Below are 22398 nucleotides of genomic sequence, written 5' to 3'. Positions count from 1 at the left end.
ACAAAATACAAAAAACAGAAGCTACCTAACAAATTAGGCTGTCTTAAAAATGAAATATAGCCTGATAGTTTTCACGTCTTCAGTTCTTTATAAATAAATCAATAAGGTCCAGTTTCATTTCAGTTTTTGGATCAGTTGTCTATGCATACCCTCATATTTTCAGCATTGCAATAAAACATGTTCTATGGTTCTCCACTGCAGACACATTTTCCTGTGTGGTATTTTTCTGTTTAAACCAGTGTGTCCAAGTCTAAGTCCAGATATGACTGTCTCCTCTCTGCTGTTCTTTCTTGTGCTTCTCGTTTCTCTGTTTTCCTTTGAATTTTGTAAAAGCACTGTCCCTTCATATCTTCCTTTCAGTGCTCTCACCACCTTTCCTATATTCCTTGTCTTGTTATGCCCTTCATCCTTGTCCTAACAGAGTCTGTTTGGCGAGATCAGCTGAAAGACTCTTTGTGGCTTCCTTTGCAGTCCTATCCTATGCGTGCGTGTGTGCGCGCGTGTGTGTTGTATTTTCTGTTCAGTGATTGCTCCATTCCCAAGGTTCTCTCTTAGGAGCATTACAATTAAAAAATAAGAAAGCTATCAAGACTTTTTACATGTTTCTATATTTACTAAGTTTCTATAAGTTTTTGTACAGCTAATTGTTCTTGCTAATAATAAGAAGGAAACAGTTAAATGCTATAAGCATGAGAACAAAAGGATTATTACTTTTCTAAAATTTATTTATTTATTTTGCAACAAAGCCAGATCACAGAGCCTTGCAATAGAAATTGGCAGCACACACTAGCAGCCATAGCAGCACAGAAGTTTCAGAATTTTCTAAAGTAAGAGATTAAACAAGACATTTATGGGTGTTATCAGCAAACATAAATGAAATTAATTTGTTCCTGAAAACATGCAAGTGCATCAATCACCAAAGACTTAGCAGATTTGGGGCTTATTATCATTAGGCTAGGATAATGTTGATAACAAACAACAATAGGCAAACAACGAGGTTTGTAAGCATGTCTAACAACATCAGGGCATGGTCCTATTGAGACAACCAATGGAGTCCTGGAGTCTCCTCCCACATATGGACCAGGAAATCACTGAGCTCCAAAACAGTCTGAGGTGTAACCTGGTGGTGTTGGATAGACCAAAAATAAAGTCCCAGAGGTTTTCTATTAGATGGTATCAATTCCATCATCCTCCAGGAACTACCTTCCTGCTCTCACCACATAAGGAATATATAAATATATTGTGTTGACTGTCAAGTCTATTTTATGTACAGAGCACATTTAAAGAGGAGAAACTGCCCCCAAGTATTTTGAGGGCAGACACATTAAAAATCCAGGTTAATAGTTTTTTAAAAAGTTTTAAAATACACTAAAGGTTAAAAGGTGTGTTTATTGTGTTAATTAATTATTGTGGAAATCAAATCTTAATAATCTTTCAGAGGGGGCAACAAAGAGGAGGTGAGGAAGATCCAGGTGTTACTAAAGGACAAGATCAGAGAGGCTAAGGAAAATTACAGGAGGAAGCTGGAGTGGAAACTCCAGCAGAACAGCATGAGAGAGGTGTGGAGGGGCATGAAGACCATCACTGGATTCAGGCCAACCAACAGCAGGGGAACTGAGGGAGGTGAGAATAGAGCCAATGAGTTGAATCTGTTTTTCAATAGATTCGACACCACAGTGTCTGCTCCTACCCCCACAACCTCACCTGTAGTCAGCCTGGAATCCAGAGCCACACCACTGTGCCAGCCTCTCTCTTCACATGGCGCTGTTGCCTCCTGTGAGATTCCTGACACCCCTCCCCCACCCATCACCTTCACTCAATACCAGATTGAGATGCAAATGAGGAGACTTCACTCAGGCAAGTCTGCTGGACCAGACGGAGTGAGTCCCCTTGTCCTCAAGACCTGTGCCCCCCAGCTGTGTGGAGTCTTTCATAAACTGTTTATGCTGAGTCTGAGTCTGCAGAGGGTCCCGGTGATGTGGAAGACATCATGCCTCGTCCCTGTACCAAAGACGCCTCGTCCCAGTGGCCCCCAGGATTACAGGCCCGTGGCATTGACCTCCCACATCATGAAGACCCTGGAAAGGCTCATCCTGGACCAGCTGCGACCCATAGTAAGACCACACCTGGATCCCCTTCAGTTCGCTTATCAGCCTCGTCTCGGAACTGAGGACGCCATCATCTACCTGCTCAATCGTGTCTACACCCATCTGGACCAGCCGGCGAGCACTGTGAGGGTCATGTTTTTTGACTTTTCCAGTGCTTTCAACACCATCAGGCCGACCCTCCTGGGTGATAAGTTAGCAGCGATGCAGGTGGATGCTTCTCTGGTGTCCTGGATTGTTGATTACCTGACAGGAAGACCACAATATGTACATCTCCCACAGTGTGTGTCTGACAAGGTGATCAGCAACACAGGGGCACCACAGGGGACTGTCCTCTCCCCCTTCCTCTTCACCCTCTACACCACAGACTTCAGCCACTGCACAGAGACCTGCCATCTTCAGAAGTTTTCTGATGACTCTGCGGTGGTTGGATGCATCAGCAGGGATGATGAGACAGAGTACCGGGCTGTGGTCGACTCCTTTGTCACGTGGTGTGAGCAGAATCATCTGCAGCTCAATGTGGCAAAGACCAAGGAACTGATCGTGGACTTCAGGAAGACCAGGAAACACTTGACCCCTGTTTCAATTCAGGGGGTCAGTGTTGACATTGTGGAGGACTATAAATACCTTGGAGTACACATTGACAATAAACTGGACTGGGCTAAAAACACCACAGCACTTTACAGGAAGGGCCAGAGTCGTCTCTATTTTTTGAGGCGACTGAGGTCCTTCAACATCTGCCAGAAAATGCTGAGGATTTTCTATGAGTCTGTTGTGGCCAGTGCGATCCTCTATGCTGTTGCATGCTGGGGGAGCAGGCTGAGGGTCGCAGATGCCAACAGACTTAATAAACTAATCCGTAAGGCCAGCAATGTTGTGGGGATGGAGCTGGACTCCCTCAAGGTGGTGTCGGAGAGGCGGATGCTGTCCAAGATAAAGACAATGTTGGATAACACCTCCCACCCACTCCATGACATGCTGGTCAGTCACAGGAGCACATTCAGTGAGAGACTGAGATTACCGAAAAGCACCACTGAACGACACAGGAAATCATTCCTGCCTGTGGCCATCTCCCTGTACAACGCATCCACTTAACACACTGTTTGCTGCTACAACTACACATGTTTCTTTTCCAACTATTTATTTATGAGTGACTTATGTATGTATATATATGTATATATTGTACTATTCTTAGTTAGTGTATTGTCTGTCTTGTCTTAATGTTGGTTTAAAATGGAGCACTGTAACAAAAAATAATTTCCCCCAGGGATCAATAAAGTATTCTGATTCTGATTCTGAAATCAAATCAAAATTTATTTATATAGCACATATTAAAAACAACAGTGTTGACCATAGTGCTTCACAGTCAATAAAAACATGAGACAGTTAAAACAAACAATAGAAGAGGACAACAAACAATAGGTAACAACGCAACAAGCTAAAACAGCCAACTAGACAGAATCAAAAGCCAAAGTAAAAAAATAAGTTTTAAGACGTAATTTAAAAGACTGGATAGACTCGGCAGTGCGAATATGAACGGGGAGGTTAGTGGAAATAACATTGACTTAGTAGTCATTATAATGTGTTTGCAAATTTGCAAATGTATGAAGATCATGGCTGCTCTCCTCGAAATAAGCTGCCTTTATAAGTTACAGTATCAGTATTGATATGCAGGCCCTGTATCGGATCACTACCAAAATTTGCAATATCATCGCATAGCACTAGTGGGGGGGAGACCTCATGATAAAATGATGGAGATGAGATGTGAATGGGCAAAAAAATAAAATAAAATAAGAATCTTTACTACAGTGACCTTTTTGTTGCCGTCATTTTTCCCGTTACCCAGCGGGTCAGTGGAAGTGCTGCCTGACAAGCAGATCTCAGGGAGAAATCTCACAACAGCGGCTGTATCGTGGGCATGCGCAGTAGAGTGGCTACAGTGCTAGCAGCTGAGTTGTGTGTGCAGTTATTTAAAGACATTTAAAATGGCTAGTTGTTCTTGGGCAGAAAACATACTCCAGCTCCTCCGTAAAATGAATAACTTTTATTTACCAGGTATGCGGGTGACAGTAAGAGAAAGGATGAAACGGATGAAGGCAGTTTGATAAGTAACCACGTCTATATTTCTCTCCACAGGTTCGTGTCGTTCAAGCTGCTTTCGTTTTGAGATTGAAGGAGCCCAGGTCGGCTGGATACCTCCTCACGTAGCTTCGCTTTTAGCACGCTATCCAGACGTGTTCAGTTCGCCACACCAGGGTGCAGTGACCCTCTGCCACGGCCTGGACTCGTACGAAAAGAGATCCGAGGCTGTGAGTCATGTACTGCAAGCTCTCAGACAGGAGCCCTCTTTAACCTGCCTTAAAGGATGGAGAGATGAGGTGAGGCGCGCAAGTCAAACGTGTCTTTGTGTGGTTTTTCACTGGAAGCATTACATACTCTTTACCCGTGGCCAACTGTATCACGAGTTGTAAAACCAAGCCTGACCTCCAGCCCTGTGCCAAAGTCAGAATTTACTAAAAACCTTTCAACTTTGCAAGCAACGTTCCCTCTAATTTTTCATGTGTCTGAGCGAACACACAAACTCCCTGAGCGGTCCCTTGGACCACTGTGAGCAACAGCAGACATGTCTACTGTGGTCACGCCAGCATCGAATCCATCCAAATTATATGGTTTATTAAAATAAGCAAATTACAGCATTTACATTTATGTTAGACTACTTTTAATTAACTGCTTTAGCCCACTTACACGGGCGCAGCCAGTCACTTACTGACTAACACTGCAAAACAGAATTGTTAAGTTTCAATTGTAATTTTTTTTTGTGCGCAACGCAGATTTTTTGTGTGCAGAGACCGCGCCAGCAGTGCGCAATTGCGCACGCGCGCAGCTTAGAGGGAACATTGTTTGCAAGTGTGTCCTCACTGCAACATCTGAGACTCAAGTACGCGCAAATGTAGAGGAAGTAGTGTTTGTAGGAACTGAAGGGTTCCTACAAACCTTTGGCGTTGTGGGTGGATTACACTGTCCTCTGTTTTGTGATACAATTTGTCCTGTTTTCTAAATCCAACATGAAAGTGAATTTTTTTTTAAATTTTGTGACTCCAATTCCAGCTATAAAGTGTGTTTTGATTTCTAGGCCTATGCCCTACAATAAACACTGCTTTGAAAACGTTTTTGCCACCTTTCTTAGCATTAGTTTTTATGTGCCTAGGCCTAAGTGAAAGTGTGTGTGTGTGTGGGGGGGGGGGAAGAGTCATATTTCTGTTCCACTAGTACCTACTTGGCTCCACTTGGCTCGACTCGGTTTTTTGGGTTTTCCATTGGGTAGTAGTTCCTTATTCCAGGTACTTTTTTACTATCTGTTGGGATTCCAAGTGAGCAGAGTCGATCCAAAAATGTGACATTGGTAGACTGCATTCCACCGATTGCCAGTCAGTGACATCACTCAGTGCTGTGGGGGGGCTCCCACGCAAATGCAAAGCAGAAGATGAAGCATCGCCAAACTAACTTCGTTCCAAGCCAAAGACAAGAAAATATGATGAACAGCCCCTGCTGACTTCAGCACATCCAAGGAGGAACAGTTCATTGATCTAACCTCTGATTCAACAAATAGGCTGCAGTTTAGGAGGCTGTGCGAAGATTTTCTTGTAAAACAAAGGAGCCTAGTGGAAAAAAAAGTTTGGGAACCACTGACTCAATGTCACATAAAAGCAAGTCCTTCACAAAAATCAAACCTGCCATTTTTGTAATTGGGGAAGTGTCTACGCAAAAACCAATACCTTAGACCAATCATGATATGCATATTTATTTGGTCTTGGTGACTGATGATAGCAGGAACCAGGCAGAACAACCTGAAATGAGAATGTGTACCAGGAGATCTGTGAGCTGATGGCTGCTCAGGGATACCAGAGGACGTACAAGAGCAATCTCAACAAAAACCTATCAAATATAAAAGCGATTGCAGGACCATCAAGGACCACCACAGTCAGAGTGGTTCGATTGGAAATGGTTCAATCAAATGGACTGCATCTGCAGGCACTGACCGGCAAGCAACAGGAGGAAGATTGGGCTTGACTCGGCTACAGCATTGTTGGAAACCATAATGAGGATGGTGAGTTCTTTATGGGTTAATGCGTCTTTTATGCTAATTATCCTCACTTTGAACTCACAAGAATATTTTAAAGGTAATACCATTGTCTCCTATATGCAGACAATAACCTAGATGGTTAACTATCAACTCTAACTCCAAGTAGTCACTTCCAAGAACAAAATATTTTTAGCTCCAAGTGCATTTCCACAATATTGTTTTTAAACTGGCTTTCATTAACCATCTCCCATTTCTGCCTTTCGCAAGAGGAAGAGGACCCACACCAAACCGGACCTGACAAGTGTACTTGAAGAGATGCATGCTCAGTGTCCTAAATCTGGCCCACCATGAACAGCACAATCGATTTGCTTCTCAGTGAGAGATGTAAGGCAATGGAGCAAGAAGCCATCTTCCAGAGGAAGGAGATTACAGAGTGCTACCTTCATCCAGGCATTCCTCTTTGTGCTGGGTGAGCTTGTACAGGCAATGAGTTGCCAGCATGAGTGACATTTTTACCCCTCAGCTATGAAAGGCTGATGTGGTATCGTCGTCACCCTGTTGGCGAGCGTGCAGCATGGACTCCTAATTTTGTAAATGTGATAACTCAAGAAGGAAGTCACGTAGGACATTTAAATTGAAACCATAGGTGCAACTACTAAAAATCGGGGACAGGTTTAAATCTCAGTGACCTTGACTTGAAAGGTCAGAGGTCAAGTTTTCTGAAAATCTTGTGAAAGCAATAACTCAAAAATGTAGGATTTTGAAATTAATACCATAGGTGTGGCTAGTAGGAGGCTGAGGGGTAGCACTGGCAGTCACCAGTATTTTTACATCATGAATGCAATAAATGTATATAGTTTAACTTTTCAGCCTTCATTTTGCACATTGTAAATCGTTTGGATTTTGCTGCTGACTATAATAAAGAATTCAGTGACCATTGTGTGAGTTTTTTTTGTTTTGTTTTTTTTTTGGGGGGGGGGGGTTGTCTGTTACAACACCAGTAGGAAAAAAGTATGAACCAAACAATTATCAGTGAAATTTTGGTGCAATGACAGCTCATTTGTAATAAAAAGTAACCAAAAGAAATAATCTTCTTCGCCAGGTAAAGTCATCACAAAAAACACTATATTATTGGATGCGCCAATGCAGAAGATATTGCACGTTTTAGTTATTGCAACAGTATATCAAGAAACTGTGTCATACTGGTGTCGGCATTTCCTATAACTCTGTTAGTGTTTAATAGGATTTAACATAACACAAACAAGTTAAATGTATCTTTTAACATTTAATTTGTATCACTGAATCTTGGTCACCAGGAAAAATAAAACTTAGAAACAAAGATGGAGACAGAACACAACTTTATTGTCAAAATTCATAGTGACATTAAACAGGAGTACGTTTGTGGGGACATGACTAGGAAGGCAACGGCACCTTCCCTTCAGTCTGCTGAAAGCATTATCAATAACCAGCCATGCTCAAATGATTTTCTTTTTTAAATGTCCAGTGTCATGAAATGGTTTCAAGAACAAGCTTTGCAAGGGACAAGCTGTGTCTCCAAGGATGTAATAGCTACCACACAAATGTTCTTGATGTGAGCTGGTAAGAGGTTTTCCCAGCTAGCTAACTCCCACAGTGTGAACATATTGGTATGGTATTCAGTTATATTGGAAAACAACCTAATCCAAGTTGAGTCTAGTTGAGTTGACTCAAGATGAGTAGGTACTAGTGGAAAAGAGGTTCATTTGTCCTCTAAACCTAAGAACTGGTTGTGCTACCCTTGGCAATGAGAACTGCAGTGCAAACCATTTGTCATGACTTGCAAGTGTATTAGAACATTATCATGCTGTATGGGTTATACAGCAGGATCATGCACTTCAGTTTCAGAGTACTATATGATATAGCAAAATAGTATTTTTTTTATTTTTATTTTTTATATACACACACACACATGCAACGGCAAGGGGGGAACAGCCCACCTGAGATTGGGAACTGACCTGAAAAACAGGAACATTGCAAAGCTTGAAACCTGGACTCTCTGTAGCCGATTACCAAGACTACGTAAAATACCCTTTGAGGATCTACTAGGTGATGTGAATGCAGCACTATGGACCATACCTACTGCAACCATCACCGAAACTAACCAGCTGATCTACATCATGGCAGCAGTGATCAATGAGGTGCTTGGCTACAAGTAGAACAGCCACAAGGAGCAGTACAGTCCATGGAAAAGGAGGCTAAAGGCCAAGATCAAGGAAGCACGGAGGAAAGTTAGCCAACTATAGAAGCTGCAAAATGGTGCGATGAAGAAGGTGCCTAAGAAGTACAGCACGCTGTCTCTACCTGAGGCCTTGGAAACTACCAAGGAAAGACTGACAGCCTTGGCCAGCCGCTTTAAGAGGTACACCAGAAAGATAGAAGGCAGAACCATCCAAGGTATACAGAGACTGAGCAATACTGGAAGAGCATATGGGAGAAGGACACAACACATGACGGCAATGCTCAGTGGCTAGTGGATCTAAGAGCAAACCCCAGCAACCTCCCTGAACAGAGACCAGTAACCATTACAGTGGCAGACATCCAAGAAAAGGTCTCCAGTATGAAGAGTTGGACAGCACAAATGAACCAGCTGCTAGTGGATGAGAGACACCCAGAATGGTTAACCCCCAGAAGGAACCGGTTCCATCCATCTACCGGCCAATAACCTGCCTCAGTACCACATGGAAACTCCTGTCAAGCATCATAGCAGCTAAGACGAACAGACACATAGCTCGATAGCGGGGCACAGAAAGGGATTGGCAAGAGGAGGAGCCAAACGCGAGCTATTGGTAGACAGAGCAGTTGCCTGAGACTGCAAGACCAGGCTGACCAACTTATGCACTGTCTGGATTGATTACAAGAAGGCCTGTGGCTCGATGCCGCACACCTGGATCTTGGAATGCCTAGAACTATAAAAGGTCAACAGGATCCTAAGAGCCTTCATTCACTTGCTCAATGAATACCTCAGGCAGCAGAAACCCAAGAATGCAGAGAAAGAGGAGGCACCATTATGGAGGGACAGGCCTCTGCACGGTATGTACCACAGGCAGATAGAGGAAGTGGCTAACATCCAGAAATCCTACCAGTGGCTGGACAAAGCCGGACTGAAAGACAGCACAGATGCACTAATCATGGCAGCACAGGAACAAGCTCTGAGCACATAGAGGCTGGGGTCTACCACACCAGGCAAGACTCCAGATGCAGGTTGTGTAAAGATGCCCCTGAGACAATCCAGCACATAACAGCAGGGTGCAAGATGCTAGCCGGCATGGAGCACCATAACCAAGTGGCTGGCATAGTATACAGGAACATCTGTGCCGAGTATAACCTGGAAGTCCTCATTAGTGCCTCTGTGCTGTCTTCTAGTCCAGCTTTTTCAGCCACTGGTAGGATTTCTGGATATCAGCCACCTCCGCTATCTGCCAGTGGTACATACCGTGCAGGGGCCTGTCCTTCCATGATGGTTTCTCCTCTTCCTTTACTTTCTTGGGTTTCTGCTGCCTGAGGTATTCACTGAGCACGCAGTCAGGAAGATGGCCCCCTTCTTCCTGATGTATTCATGGATGTTCGTTGCCTCATCCTGGACTGTGGACACTCACTAGTCCCCGGCCTCCTTCCCTACGCTTAACATACAGCCCCAGGGTGCTGGACTTGGGGTGAAACCCTCCATGCATGGTCAGAAGTTTCCTGGTCTTGATGTCAGTGGCTCCTTTGGCCAGCTTATTAACCGAGCAGGGTGCCTGATCACGGGGTGTTGATAGCCTGGATCTTTTTCTTACCATTCAGTTGACTCCTCAGGACTTGCCTGACCCTCTGCAGGTACTCAGTGGTTGCAGCTTTCCTAGCGGCCTCTTCATGGTTCCCATTTACCTGTGGGATCCCCAGATACCTGTAGCTGTCCTCTATGTCTGCAATGTTGCCTTCTAGTAGTTCAATCCTGTCAGTTCTGGCTACCTTCCATTGTTATCATCAGACTACATTTCTCCAGTCTTAACAACATTCCGATGTCGTTCCTGTAGATAGATCCTGGTGGTGTGGATCAATGAATCAATGTCACGTTCACTCTTGGCATACAGCTTAATTTCATCCATGTAGAGGAGGTGGCAACAGCTCCATTCTGTAGCCAGTATCTGTAGCCAGTCTTGTTAACGGTGTCACTGAGGGGGTTCAGGCCTATGCAGAACAGCAGTAGATCCCGCACTTGATGTTAACTTGTGATATTGGCTTGAAGTTGGGCTCTAGTGTGAATATATATATATGTGTATATATATATATATATATATATATATATATATTAGGGGTGCAACGATACACAAAATTCATGGTTCGGTTCGGTTCGATACTTTGGTGTCACGGTTCGATATTTTTTCGATACAAAAAAATGTTCATGCATTTTTAATTTGTCATTTATTAAAATTATAAATATATATTTTTAACTCAAAAGTACAGTTTTTAAATTTAACCCTAACCCTTGTGCGTGTTTTTTATTTTGACAGCGAATGCGCACCTGCGGACCACTTATGTGCAGCCCTGGTTATTTAGCTCATCATATTGCAGCCACAGAAATTCTTTTGTCCATGAAACCATAAAGCTGCACTTTCTTTTTGCCTTATAGTCTGATTTGTCATAACTTCTCCGTTTTGTGGTAAGCTTTTCTTTGGCTGTCACTTCTTCACCCTGACCTGTCTTATTTGGCTCAGCAGAACTGAAATGCTTTTACACACGCACTCACATAAGCTCAGCGATTCTCTGCGCGATCAACCTCTCACATGTTTAAGCTGCGGGAGATTTCACTTGTCATGTTTGCATAGTAAGCTAACGATTAATAAGACGATGTCAGAGGAATTGGTGCACAAATTATCATCACTCACAGATCAGTGCTGTCGCTCTCTATACACAGTTCGCACGATTGCAAAGTGAAAGCAAAAAAACAAGCGCAAATTCAAACGCGACTTCAATATGTCACATATTGACAGTGGCTCACCGATGCCAATGACATAATTACCCAGCTACATTTCTGAAAGAATGCAAAAGCATTGACATATATTTTTCCTACAATAGCCCGACGGGCAGGGAAGAGATAGATTTTGGTAGCCCGACTGAAAAAATCGCTAGCCCCGGGACGTCGGGCTAGCGATATTGCGAGCCCTGTATCTGATTGAGGAATCACTCATCTTTGGAAAAGAGAGTTTATTACAGAGAAATGGCTCTTTCCAAAATAAAAGCTATACTATCCGCTTCTTCTGGGCTATATTCTCAGCAGCATAAGGAGAATCATGTGCTAACAGCTGTCTAAATGACTCGGCTAAAGTTAGTAGCATGCTTGCTTTTTGTTGTCTGCTTCCACTTGTCTTTGCACTAGGATGACGTCGGCCTAAATGTGCAGTCATATTCGTTGTGTTCCCACTAGTGCTTTCAGGTTAATCTCGTTGAAATGACCTTAACGCCACAACACGGCAAATCTCCGTTAACGAGCTACCACCCATCGCTCCGTGCATGGGGCTAGACGGCCAACACGTTAACGAGCTAACTGCGCTAACACACTAGTTCACACCAATGCAATTGAGCATTGCATGGCACATCCAACATACTGTTTTACTTTAGTCCATGACTCGCTTACCTTCAGGGTCATATGTCACATGAAAACCAAAATAATTCCAAACGCCAGATCTGAATGAGGTTCAATTTGCCTGTTGCAAGGAGAGCTTAACTTCTGTCTTGCTAGCTTGCCCTGCGCTCTTCCTTCTGACTATGCTGTCTGTGTTGAACGCTCAGTGGATCTGCGCTGGACAGTGCAGCCTAGGCGGAGTAGTCAAACACAGATTCACTGAGCGCTCAACACAGACAGCATCGTCAGAAGGAAAATTGATAAAATAAATTACAAATGTTGTATTGTTCGATACATATGCGTACCGAACCGAAAGCACTGTATCGAACGGTTCAATATCGATACGAATATCGTTGCACCCCTAATATATATATATATATATATATATATATATATATATATATATACACATGCATTAGATTGCTCAGATAATAATAAAGTATAATAGTCCAGCCTAGAATTAATAAACATGAACACGCTTTTCAACATCACTCTGAGAAATGATGTTTCTAATTTTTTGCAATATCTTGCAAATAAAAAAAAAGCACTCCCACATATTTTATTAAAGTGCATGTTAAAGGACATGTGCTGGTCAAATTAGCTCCAAGATTTAGCACAGTGTTAATGAAGGCAAAGGTAATGCCTTAGCAGTATTTGATTAAAAACCCTGCTTATGAGGATTTAAGACCAAGTAGAAAAGCATCAGTTTGATCTGACTGTAGGAGAAGAAAATTACACAATTACACAATTACACAATCCCACACAACATCCAGCCCATAAAGGGCTGGATGTTGTGTGGGATTATGGGATTATGTAAATGTATCTATTTAAATAATCCCACTAACTGCATGACTTTGACTGGTGGAAGAAGCCGGAGAACCTGGAGAGAACCCATGCAGACACAAGGAGAACATGCAAACTTCATTTTTTTTTTTTTTTTGGCCTGTCCCGTTTGGCTCTTTTGCCATCAGAATTGTTGTCTAAAGGCAAAGAAAGATGCCCAACGGATTTACTTTACCAAACTGACCATCCCAGCCTTGCCGTAATGGTCCATTTGATTCACCTTTTATTGTTTATTTTATTTTCACTTACTGAATACGGGACAGACTTGACTGGGGGAAAGAAGGGGAGAAAGAAAGAGGGAAAGAGAAACAGCTGAGAAGAGGGACGGGGGAGAAGGGCAAAAGACAAAAACCAACAGAACGGGCAGAGAAAAAAAAATGCATATATCAATCACCTGGATCACCTGCTGAGAAAGAAAAAAGAAAGCAAGCAGAAGAGAACAAGAGTAATAGAATAAACAACATCACAATGATATATGGGAATATGACAGTAAATACTAAATGTTAAACATTATTGTGCAGCACATAAGATCAACAGAACACAGTGTGCTTTGAGGTAGGAGCCAAAAAGGGTGTAGTTTGTGGGTGTGATCACCCGTGTGTACACCTGTGAGCATGGACGCGCTTGTTTTTTGTTTTTTTAAAAGGTTCCTTCATGTAATAATCTGCTAGAGGGTGTGGGGGGGCCACAGCCCCGTCCTCCAGGGCGTGAAGCAGGTGTGGAGGAGATCAAAACTCCAGACATCCAGAGGCCCCCAGAACACAAGAGACCAAGGAAGACCAACAGAGGGGCAGCTGCGCCACTGTCCCGGAAAGAGCTGAGGAGAGTCCCAGATGAGGGCTCACTCAGCAGCCGCGGAGCAGAAGCCAGGGGGAGTTGCAGTGACGCGCCAGTGAGCTCCGCCGGCAGCCAGCTGCGCCTGAGTGACCGAGCCCCAGGCCGAGAGGCCGGGGGCACCCCACCTCCGAAGTGGCCCGAGCGAGCCCCAGGCTCCAGGCCCCGATAAGCGGCCGCCAAGGAGTGAGCCGGTGTGTACCTGGACGCCCATCCCCGGACACAAAGAACCACCAACGCACCGATGTCTGAGGGGGTCCGCCACTGGCAGGGGAAGTGGTGGTAGGGGGAGATAGGCCTCCAAACCTTGGAGGGCCTGAGATGTCCCCAGAGAGGTGGCGCCTGACACCCAACCTGACATATAGACACAGACATACAGGCACACACAGATACAAACATCCATTCCCACCCTCATGCTCTCATATGCACTTACTCCACACTCAACCAACGTGGAGACAGACATAAAGAGACGTTGTACACACGATCACACTCCCCAAGCGTACTCTACAAACCGGGTCTAGGTGCCCCCGCCCCTGGAGGGGGGAACTGCACCCAGACCCAGGTGGTGTTTCCCTTTTCCCTGCGGTGGGGGGAGGCAGACCGCCCCGACTCCGCAGCAGCAGGAAGGCTCCACACTCCAGACCGCAGTCGGACGGCCAACTCCTCCTCCTAGTCCTAGCCCCCCTGCTCCAGCAGGTCGCAGAGAACGGGGGTGAGAGAAGACTCCGAACCTCCCTCCACCCGCTCATTGCAAACTTCATAAAGAAAAGCCCCGCCAGATGGTGGAGTCAAGCCCAGCAGCTTCTTGCTGTGTGGCAAGAGTCCTAACCACCATGCTAACCAAATTGCATTGCATTACATTTTGGCTTTGGGTTCAGTTGTTTACTTCTCTGAATGGTTATAAGCAGGTGGAATGAAAAGGGCAAAGCAAGATAGTTTCACTGTCTTAAATATAGGTGGAAGGTGTGAAAAAATGTTCAAGGTTAAATCAACTTACATGTTCTCACTTATAACACTAAAACATCTGTTCTTTCAGAAATACAGTGTAATGCCCAGATTTTCAGACTGCCCTTTGATGTGGATGGAAAGAGCAGCTACAAGTAGGTTTTGGAGCACCGTCTCAGGCTTTTATATTATACCTGTGTTTGAGCTGTATGAGCAGACCATGCTGCTACACTGCAGGTCTCTTTGGGGTGAAGCGGTATGGAGTTCATATCAATGGCTACACTGTCAGTGACAGTCAGGAGGTTTGTATGTGGTTGGCACGGCGCTCCCACACCAAGCAGACGTACCCTGGGCTCCTGGATAACATGGTAAGAATAGACTGAAACACTGACATACGAGACAGTGTGATGAAAGCATTGGTGCAGCATCTCATGTCAAGCTATTCCACTTCAGTTTCTTCAGCGTATTGCTTGTATCCTCAAAGGCAGCAGGTGGGCTGGCTGCTGGTGTTGGCATCAAACACACTCTGGTCAAAGAGTGTCAGGAGGAAGCCTGTGTTCCAGCAGCCATAGCTAAGAAGGCTCGTCCAGTTGCAACAGTAAGGTGAGCTTGATACACTGCTAAGAAGAAGGGGGTTAAAGAACAACGCTAAGGGTAGTCTACACTTTGTTTTCTTACTGACATATCTCCCGAAAAGACTCCAACTAACAGTGATTACACAGTAACAGATCAAAAGGCAAAAACAGAGCCTCCAGATCCCCACATAATAAGGGGGATGGGGCTGTGGAGATATATATATATATATATATATATAAAAACACCTAGCTCACCCTCTGCGGGCGGTTTATCCTTCAAGCTCGGGTCCTCTACCAGAGGCCTGGGAGCTTGATGGTCCTGCACAGTATCTTAGCTGTTCCCAGGACTGCGCTCTTCTGGACAGAGATCTCCGATGTTGTTCCCGGGATCTGGTGGAGCCACTCACCTAGCTTGGGAGTCACCGCACCTAGTGCTCCGATTACCCCTGGGACCACCGTTACCTTCACCTTCCACATCCTCTCGAGCTCTTCTCTGAGCCCTTGGTATTTCTCAAGTTTCTCGTGTTCCTTCTTTCTGATGTTGCTGTCATTCAGAACCGCTACATCGATCACTACGGCCGTCTTCTTCTGTTTGTCTACCACCACTATGTTTTGTGGTGGTTAGCCACCACCATTTTGTCCGTCTGTATCTGGAAGTCCCACAGGATCTTAGCTCGGTCATTCTCCACCACCTTTGGGGGCGTCTCCCATTTTGACCTCTGAACTTCCAGGCCATACTCGGCACAGATGTTTCTGTATACTATGCTGGCCACTTGGTTATGGCATTCCATGTATGCCCTGCCTGCTAGCATCTTGCACCCTGCTGTTATGTGCTGGATTATCTCAGGGGCATCTTTACACAGAGATGGGTACCGGTGGCACCGGTTCTGACATAAACGGTAGTAACCAGACCGAAAAGCAGCGCACATTTCGGTGCTTTATTTCGGTGCTTTTTTTTCCTGAGCTGTGATACACTTCTAGCCAATCATTTTACGTTTCCGAGGATAGTAGGCGGGGCCGGGTACGTACGTTCTGTTAGAGCAGAGCTACAGATTAAAAATGTCCAAGGCGAAGCGGTCAAAAGTCTGGCTGTACTTCACAGCAAAATAAGCAAACTCAGCAGCCTGCAACAAGTGCTTTAAGCTGATACTGTGATACTGTGCAAAGGAGGTAACACCTCAAATCCGATGAAACACCTGGCGACGCATAGCGTTTTTTTTAAAAAGCCCAGAAATGCGCCGTATTTGATAGCTTGCTGTGAGACCTCACACCGTGCACGTCGGGTGGGTTGCCAGTTATCGGACCCAGAGCAACATCCCCCAAAAACCCGAAGAATAGAGTCCTGGCCCCTAGCCCTGCCAGTGTAGCAGAAATGATGACGGATGATGATGCAGCAGCAGCCGTTCTTCTCTGCGTGAGTAGCTTCATGTTGTTTGTGTGTAATTTACGTTGAGTAGGCTAACCACGTTATTACATTAATGCATGTGAGGTGAACTAGCAAACATCATCATAGCTACATGCGGCTGTCTTCTTGTTTGATGGCAGATACTCCCTTCACCCTGGCCAAAAAGGCTAAAATGACCAAAGAAAAAGTGGGAAACAGTTAAACATGAGAGGTTTTTGGACAAAGTTTGTGTTTTTTCCATTGATTAAGCACTGCTTCCAGCCAAGAGTGATGCCATATATGCCACATAGCTGCAGAAAAGGCACACATTGTTATCTTTTTACAAAAAAACCCAGCTGAACATGAGAGGTTTTTGGACAAAGTTTGTGTTCTCCATTCTTTAAGCACCGGTTCGAGCACCGTTTAAGCACCGGCACCGTTTCAAAAGTACCGATTTGGCACCGGTATCGGATAAAACCTAAACGATACCCATCCCTACCTCTATGTCTGCAATGTTGCCTTCTAGTAGTTCGATCCCCTCAGTTCTGACTACCTTCCCTCTCTTTGTTATCATCCGACTACACTTCTCCAGCCCGAATGACATCCCGATGTCATTGCTGTATATCCTGGTCGTGTGGATCAGTGAATCAACGTCTCGTTCACTCTTGGCGTACAGCTTGATGTCATCCATGTACAGGAGGTGGCTGACAACTGCTCCGTTCCATAGTCGGTATCCGTAGCCAGTCTTGTTAATGATCTCACTGAGGGGGGTTCAGGCCTATGCAGAACAGCAGTGGGGACAGAGCATCTCCTTCGTAGATCCCGCACTTGATGGTGACTTGTGCTATGGGCTTGGAGTTGGCCTCTAGTGTTGTACGCCACATCCCCATTGAGTTCCTGATGAAGGCTCTCAGGGTCCCATTGATCTTGTACAATTCTAGGCATTCCAGTATCCAGCTGTGGGGCATTGAGTCATAGGCCTTCTTGTAACCAACCAGGCAGTGCACAGGTTGGTGACCCTGGTCTTGCAGTCTCGGCTGACTGTTCTGTCTACCAGTAGCTGGTGTTTTGCGCCTCTGGTATTCTTGCCAATCCCTTTCTGTGCCCCGCTCATGTATTGACCCATGTGCCTGTTCATCTTAGCCGATATGATGCTTGACAGGAGCTTCCATGTAGTACTGAGGCAGGTTATTGGTCGGTAGTTGGATGGGACCCATCCCTTCTTGGGGTCCTTGAGGATCAGGACCGTCCGACCTTTGGTTAGCCATTCCGGGTGTCTCTCGTCAACTAGCAGCTGGTTCATATGTGCTGCCAGATGCTCGTGGAGTGCAGTCAGCTTCTTCAGCCAGTAGGCGTGAACCATGTCGGGGCCTGGCGCTGTCCAACTCTTCATACTAGAGACCCTTGCTTGGATGTCTGCCACCGTGATGGTTACTGGACCCTGTTCAGGGAGGTTGCTATGGTCTGCCCTCAGATCCACTAGCCACTGAGCATTGCTGTTATGGGTTGTGTCCTTCTCCCATATGCTCTTCCAGTATTGCTCCGTCTCCAGCCTTGGTGGTGCTGTTCTCTTATTGTTCCCTTGCCACTGAGAGTACACCTTTGCTGGTTCTGTGGAGAACAGCTGGTTTATTCTCCTGCCTTCTATCTCTTGTGTACCTCCTCAAGCAGCTGGCCAAGGCTGTGAATCTTTGCTTGGCAGTTTCCAAGGCCTCAGGTATGGACAGCTTGCTGTACTTTTTTTATGCACCTTCTTTGTCGCACCTTTCTGCAATTCTGTTAGTTGGCTAACCTCCCTCCATGCTAATTTGATCTTGCCCTCTAGCCTCCTTCTCCATGGAGGGTACTGCCCCTTGTGGCTGTTCAACTTGTAGCCAAGCATCTCACTGATCACTGCTGCCGTATTGTAGATCAGCTTGTTAGTGTCGGTAAGCGTGGCTGTAGGTATCATCCGTAGTGCTGCATTAACATCATCTAGCAGACCTTCTGAGGGTACTTCACGTAATCTTGGTAACCGGCTACGGGGGATCCAGGTTTCAAGCTTGGCCATGATCCTATCTTTCAGGTCAGTTCCTCTCGCACTCAACGATCCTTCTCCTATCGCACTTGGGGCTTTGTACCCAATCTCCCCCCTGACCTGGCGTCCTGGCTCCCCCTTGCCGTAGCATTTATGTTGTACCTCGTCAATCTCTAGCTGTGAGAGTAGTCCCTTCTTTCGAATGTTGGAACACTGAGCTACTAGTTGTTTCGCCGTCATTGTGGATGTTGGGTATCGAAGAATCCATAGGTCCCTCATCCTATTCATGTAACCAATTCCGCCAGGGTTACTTGCGTAGTAGCATTCCAACAACGCCCTGTTTTCGTCTCTAGTAGCCCGCTTCTCGTCAGGGTGCCCTGGTTCCTCAACACCTGACGCGGACCTCGTTGATCCGGGCGACGACCGAGCCGGCATGCCTTCATATTTATGTGTCTCGCTCATGTCTGCAGTAGGCTCACTTAGCATATGGGGTCTAGCCTTAGGACCCTTACTGGATACAGACGCCCCAGGCGGGGATCGAACTTGCGATCCTCTGCTCCTATATATATTAGGGGTGCAACGATATTCGTATCGATATTGAACCGTTCGATACAGTGCTTTCGGTTCGGTACGCATATGTATCGAACAATATAACATTTGTAATTTATTTTATCAACTTTCCTTCTGACGATGCTGTCTGTGTTGAGCGCTCAGTGAATCTGCGTTCGACTACTCCGCCTAGGCTGCACTGTCGAGCGCAGATCCACTGAGCGCTCAACACAGACAGCATAGTCAGAAGGAAGAGCGCAGGGAAAGCTAGCAAGACAGAAGTTAAGCTCTCCTTGCAACATGGACCTCCCCCACCCTCATTCAGATCTGGCGTTTGGAATTATTTTGGTTTTCATGTGACGTATGACCCTGAAGGTAAGCGAGTCATGGACTAAAGTAAAACAGTATGTTGGATGTGCCATGCAATGCTCAATTACATTGGTGTGAACTAGTGTGTTAGCGCAGTTAGCTCGTTAACGTGTTGGCCGTCTCGCCCCATGCACGGGGCGATCGGCGGTAGCTCGTTAACGGAGATTTGCCGTGTTGTGGCGTTAAGGTCATTTCAACGAGATTAACCTGAAAGCACTAGTGGGAACACAACGAATATGACTGCACATTTACGCCGACATCATCCTAGTGCAAAGACAAAAACAACAAGCATGCTACTAACTTTAGCCGAGTCATTTAGACAGCTGTTAGCACATGATTCTCCTTATGCTGCTGAGAATATAGCCCAGAAGAAGCGGATAGTATAGCTTTTATTTTGGAAAGAGCCATTTCTCTGTAATAAACTCTCTTTTCCAAAGATGAGTGATTCCTCAATCAGATACAGGGCTCGCAATATCGCTAGCCCGACGTCCTGGGGCTAGCAATTTTTTCAGTCGGGCTACCAAAATCTATCTCTTCCCTGCCCGTCGGGCTATTGTAGGAAGGAAAAATATATGTCAATGCTTTTGCATTCTTTCAGAAATGTAGCTGGGTATTTATGTCATTGGCATCGGTGAGCCACTGTCAATATGTGACATATTGAAATCGCGTTTCAATATGCGCTTGTTTTTTTGCTTTCACTTTGCAATCGTGCGAACTGTGTATAGAGAGCGACAGCACTGATCTGTGAGTGATGATAATTTGTGCACCAATTCCTCTGACATCGTCTTATTAATCGTTAGCTTACTATGCAAACATGACAAGTGAAATCTCCCGCAGCTTAAACATGTGAGAGGTTGATCGCGCAGAGAATCGCTGAGCTTATGTGAGTGCGTGTGTAAAAGCAGCAGGATATATATTTTAGTTCTGCTGAGCCAAATAAGACAGGTCAGGGTGAAGAAGTGACAGCCAAAGAAAAGCTTACCACAAAACGGAGAAGTTATGACAAATCAGACTATAAGGCAAAAAGAAAGTGCAGCTTTATGGTTTCATGGACAAAAGAATTTCTGTGGCTGCAATATGACGAGCTAAATAACCAGGGCTGCACATAAGTGGTCCGCAGGTGCGCATTCGCTGTCAAAATAAAAAACACGCACAAGGGTTAGGGTTAAATTTAAAAACTGTACTTTTGAGTTAAAATATATATTTATAATTTTAATAAATGACAAATTAAAAAGGCATGAACATTTTTTTTGTATCGAAAAAATATCGAACCGTGACACCAAAGTATCGAACCGAACCGTGAATTTTGTGTATCGTTGCACCCCTAATATATATGTATGTATACAAAATGTGGAAGTTGAATTTGTTATTTTTATCAGTATATTTGTTGCTGGACAGTAACAGGAGTCACTGTGGAAAAGGCTCATTCCGCTGTGATGTACCACAGAAAACCATCAAACAGCTTCTGTCTATAAAACCAGAACTATTTTTATTTGCAATATCTTTTTACATTTCTACATTGTATTTTTGATTGTTGATTGTTTGATTGTGATCTACAGATCTGTCACTTCAAAGCCTGCGCAGCTGCTTAGAACCTCTCAGCAGCTGCAGCTCGATCGTGTTGCTATAACAGGCAGAACAAACACAAGTCTGTGAACACTGTTTTTGCATTAATTGGAATAGTGTGATAAAAATGAATTAAATACTGGGTATAATAAAACATGCGTTTTAGTAGTCAGAATGGTAGAAGGGCACCAGTACTGGTGTTGATATACTGCAGCTTTGGTGTGGCTGGATCACAGCCTCACAGTGACACCTCTGGAAGAACCTCCTGTTCTGGAGAATCATTGCTTTATGAAACAGTTAGTTACATAATTGGATTTTCAAAGAGACAATTTAGCTGCCTTTGTTTTATTTTATTTTCAAGCTACACATATGAGGATGAAGAGGGTGTGTTTCCAGAAAGCCAGTTTGTCTTTGATTTGGAACTTCCTTTGGAGTTTAAGCCCATAATAGGGGATGGAGAGGTGCAGGAGTTTTACCTCCTCCCCATAGATAAGGTTAGTGTTTTTCTCATACTATAATTTGGGAATTCAGCTTCTAGGAGCCAGTACTGCATGGGTTGAGATATAGATGACACAAAGATATAAAATATAGCATCTTGTTTCAGGTGAAGGAACTGCTGGTCACTGATGACTTCAAACCCAACTCTGCCATGGTAGTCTTGGACTTTCTCATAAGACACTCGTACATTGACCCTGACACAGGTTTGTGGGTGTTTGCAAAATGTCCAGTCAAAAAACCAGCTCACTGCCTTAGTTCTCTTTTTGTTATCATTTCAGAGCCGTACTATCAGGACTTTGTGACAGGACTCCACCAGATATTATAGAACGAAGATGAAGATTACTCACTGTGCCTGAGGCACCATATGTCATGTGGTGCCAACATTGTTGTTCACATTTACAGTTGCAAGAAACATCATAAAAATGTGAACTTTTCTTTAGTGTTTCTTCAGAAACACTAAAGAAAAGTCATACACTTTATTGTACAACATGTTAATATTAAATATAGTGAGTTATTATATTTCACAGGTGTTTTTCATGCAGTTTTGTTCAGTGGGTTCAGCCTGATAACTGCAGGTGAGTGGTTCAGAGGATGGCTGAACCACATGAGTGCTGGATCTAAGAATGACATGTAAGAGTTATCATGCACAACACTTTGCAGGTGTCATGCAGACCTCAGAGTAAATATGCTCTATATTATCTATAGTCATAGTACGACCTTTTAAGTTCAAAGTGCAATTTCAGTTTCTGCACTTCCACCCATTAAATGCAGTAATCATACTTGATTCAAATCTAGTCATCTCCTTATATACTGCAAGTCTATAGGATAAAAATGTAGAGAAGAAAAATATGTTATGTTATTCTTTTGAGTATGTAGAGCTCAAAGAGAAGATAAGCAACCTCATTAGAGTAAAGCACACATGGATATTTGCTGTGTAGGCGGGTGGTTTGTGGGATCCAGCACTGGTCACATAAACCTGACAGAG

At 44.5% G+C, this 22398-nt stretch overlaps 1 protein-coding gene and 1 long non-coding RNA gene across 2 annotated transcripts; both read left to right on the top strand.

The window, feature by feature from the left end:
• Positions 1-4001: 4001 nt before the first annotated feature.
• Positions 4002-21937, top strand: tpk2 (thiamin pyrophosphokinase 2). The gene is made up of 8 exons (XM_004545907.3): positions 4002-4160; positions 4242-4483; positions 14547-14610; positions 14693-14823; positions 14940-15058; positions 21277-21409; positions 21520-21616; positions 21692-21937. The coding sequence occupies exons 1-8, from the start codon at positions 4091-4093 to the stop codon at positions 21736-21738; spliced, it is 903 nt and encodes a 300-aa protein (XP_004545964.1). The 5' UTR covers positions 4002-4090; the 3' UTR covers positions 21739-21937.
• LOC143414387 (uncharacterized) lies at positions 4490-7124 on the top strand. Its single transcript, XR_013095008.1, has 2 exons — positions 4490-6213; positions 6457-7124. It is a non-coding gene; the product is annotated as an uncharacterized LOC143414387 (long non-coding RNA).
• Positions 21938-22398: the final 461 nt, after the last annotated feature.

Source organism: Maylandia zebra, linkage group LG20, assembly GCF_041146795.1.
Source record: "Maylandia zebra isolate NMK-2024a linkage group LG20, Mzebra_GT3a, whole genome shotgun sequence".
Classification (NCBI taxonomy): domain Eukaryota; kingdom Metazoa; phylum Chordata; class Actinopteri; order Cichliformes; family Cichlidae; genus Maylandia; species Maylandia zebra.
This window is presented reverse-complemented; position numbering and strand designations above follow the sequence as displayed.

What these genes read in the sequence shown, in the direction of transcription:
- tpk2 (XM_004545907.3), top strand. Translation starts at nt 4,091, where the DNA reads ATGGCTAGTTGTTCTTGGGCAGAAAACATACTCCAGCTCCTCCGTAAA. An exon ending in TTAAAGGATGGAGAGATGAG is followed by an intron (nt 4,484 to 14,546) that starts GTGAGGCGCGCA and finishes CTGTTCTTTCAG; the next exon opens with AAATACAGTGTAATGCCCAG. An exon ending in ACCTCCTCCCCATAGATAAG is followed by an intron (nt 21,410 to 21,519) that starts GTTAGTGTTTTT and finishes ATCTTGTTTCAG; the next exon opens with GTGAAGGAACTGCTGGTCAC.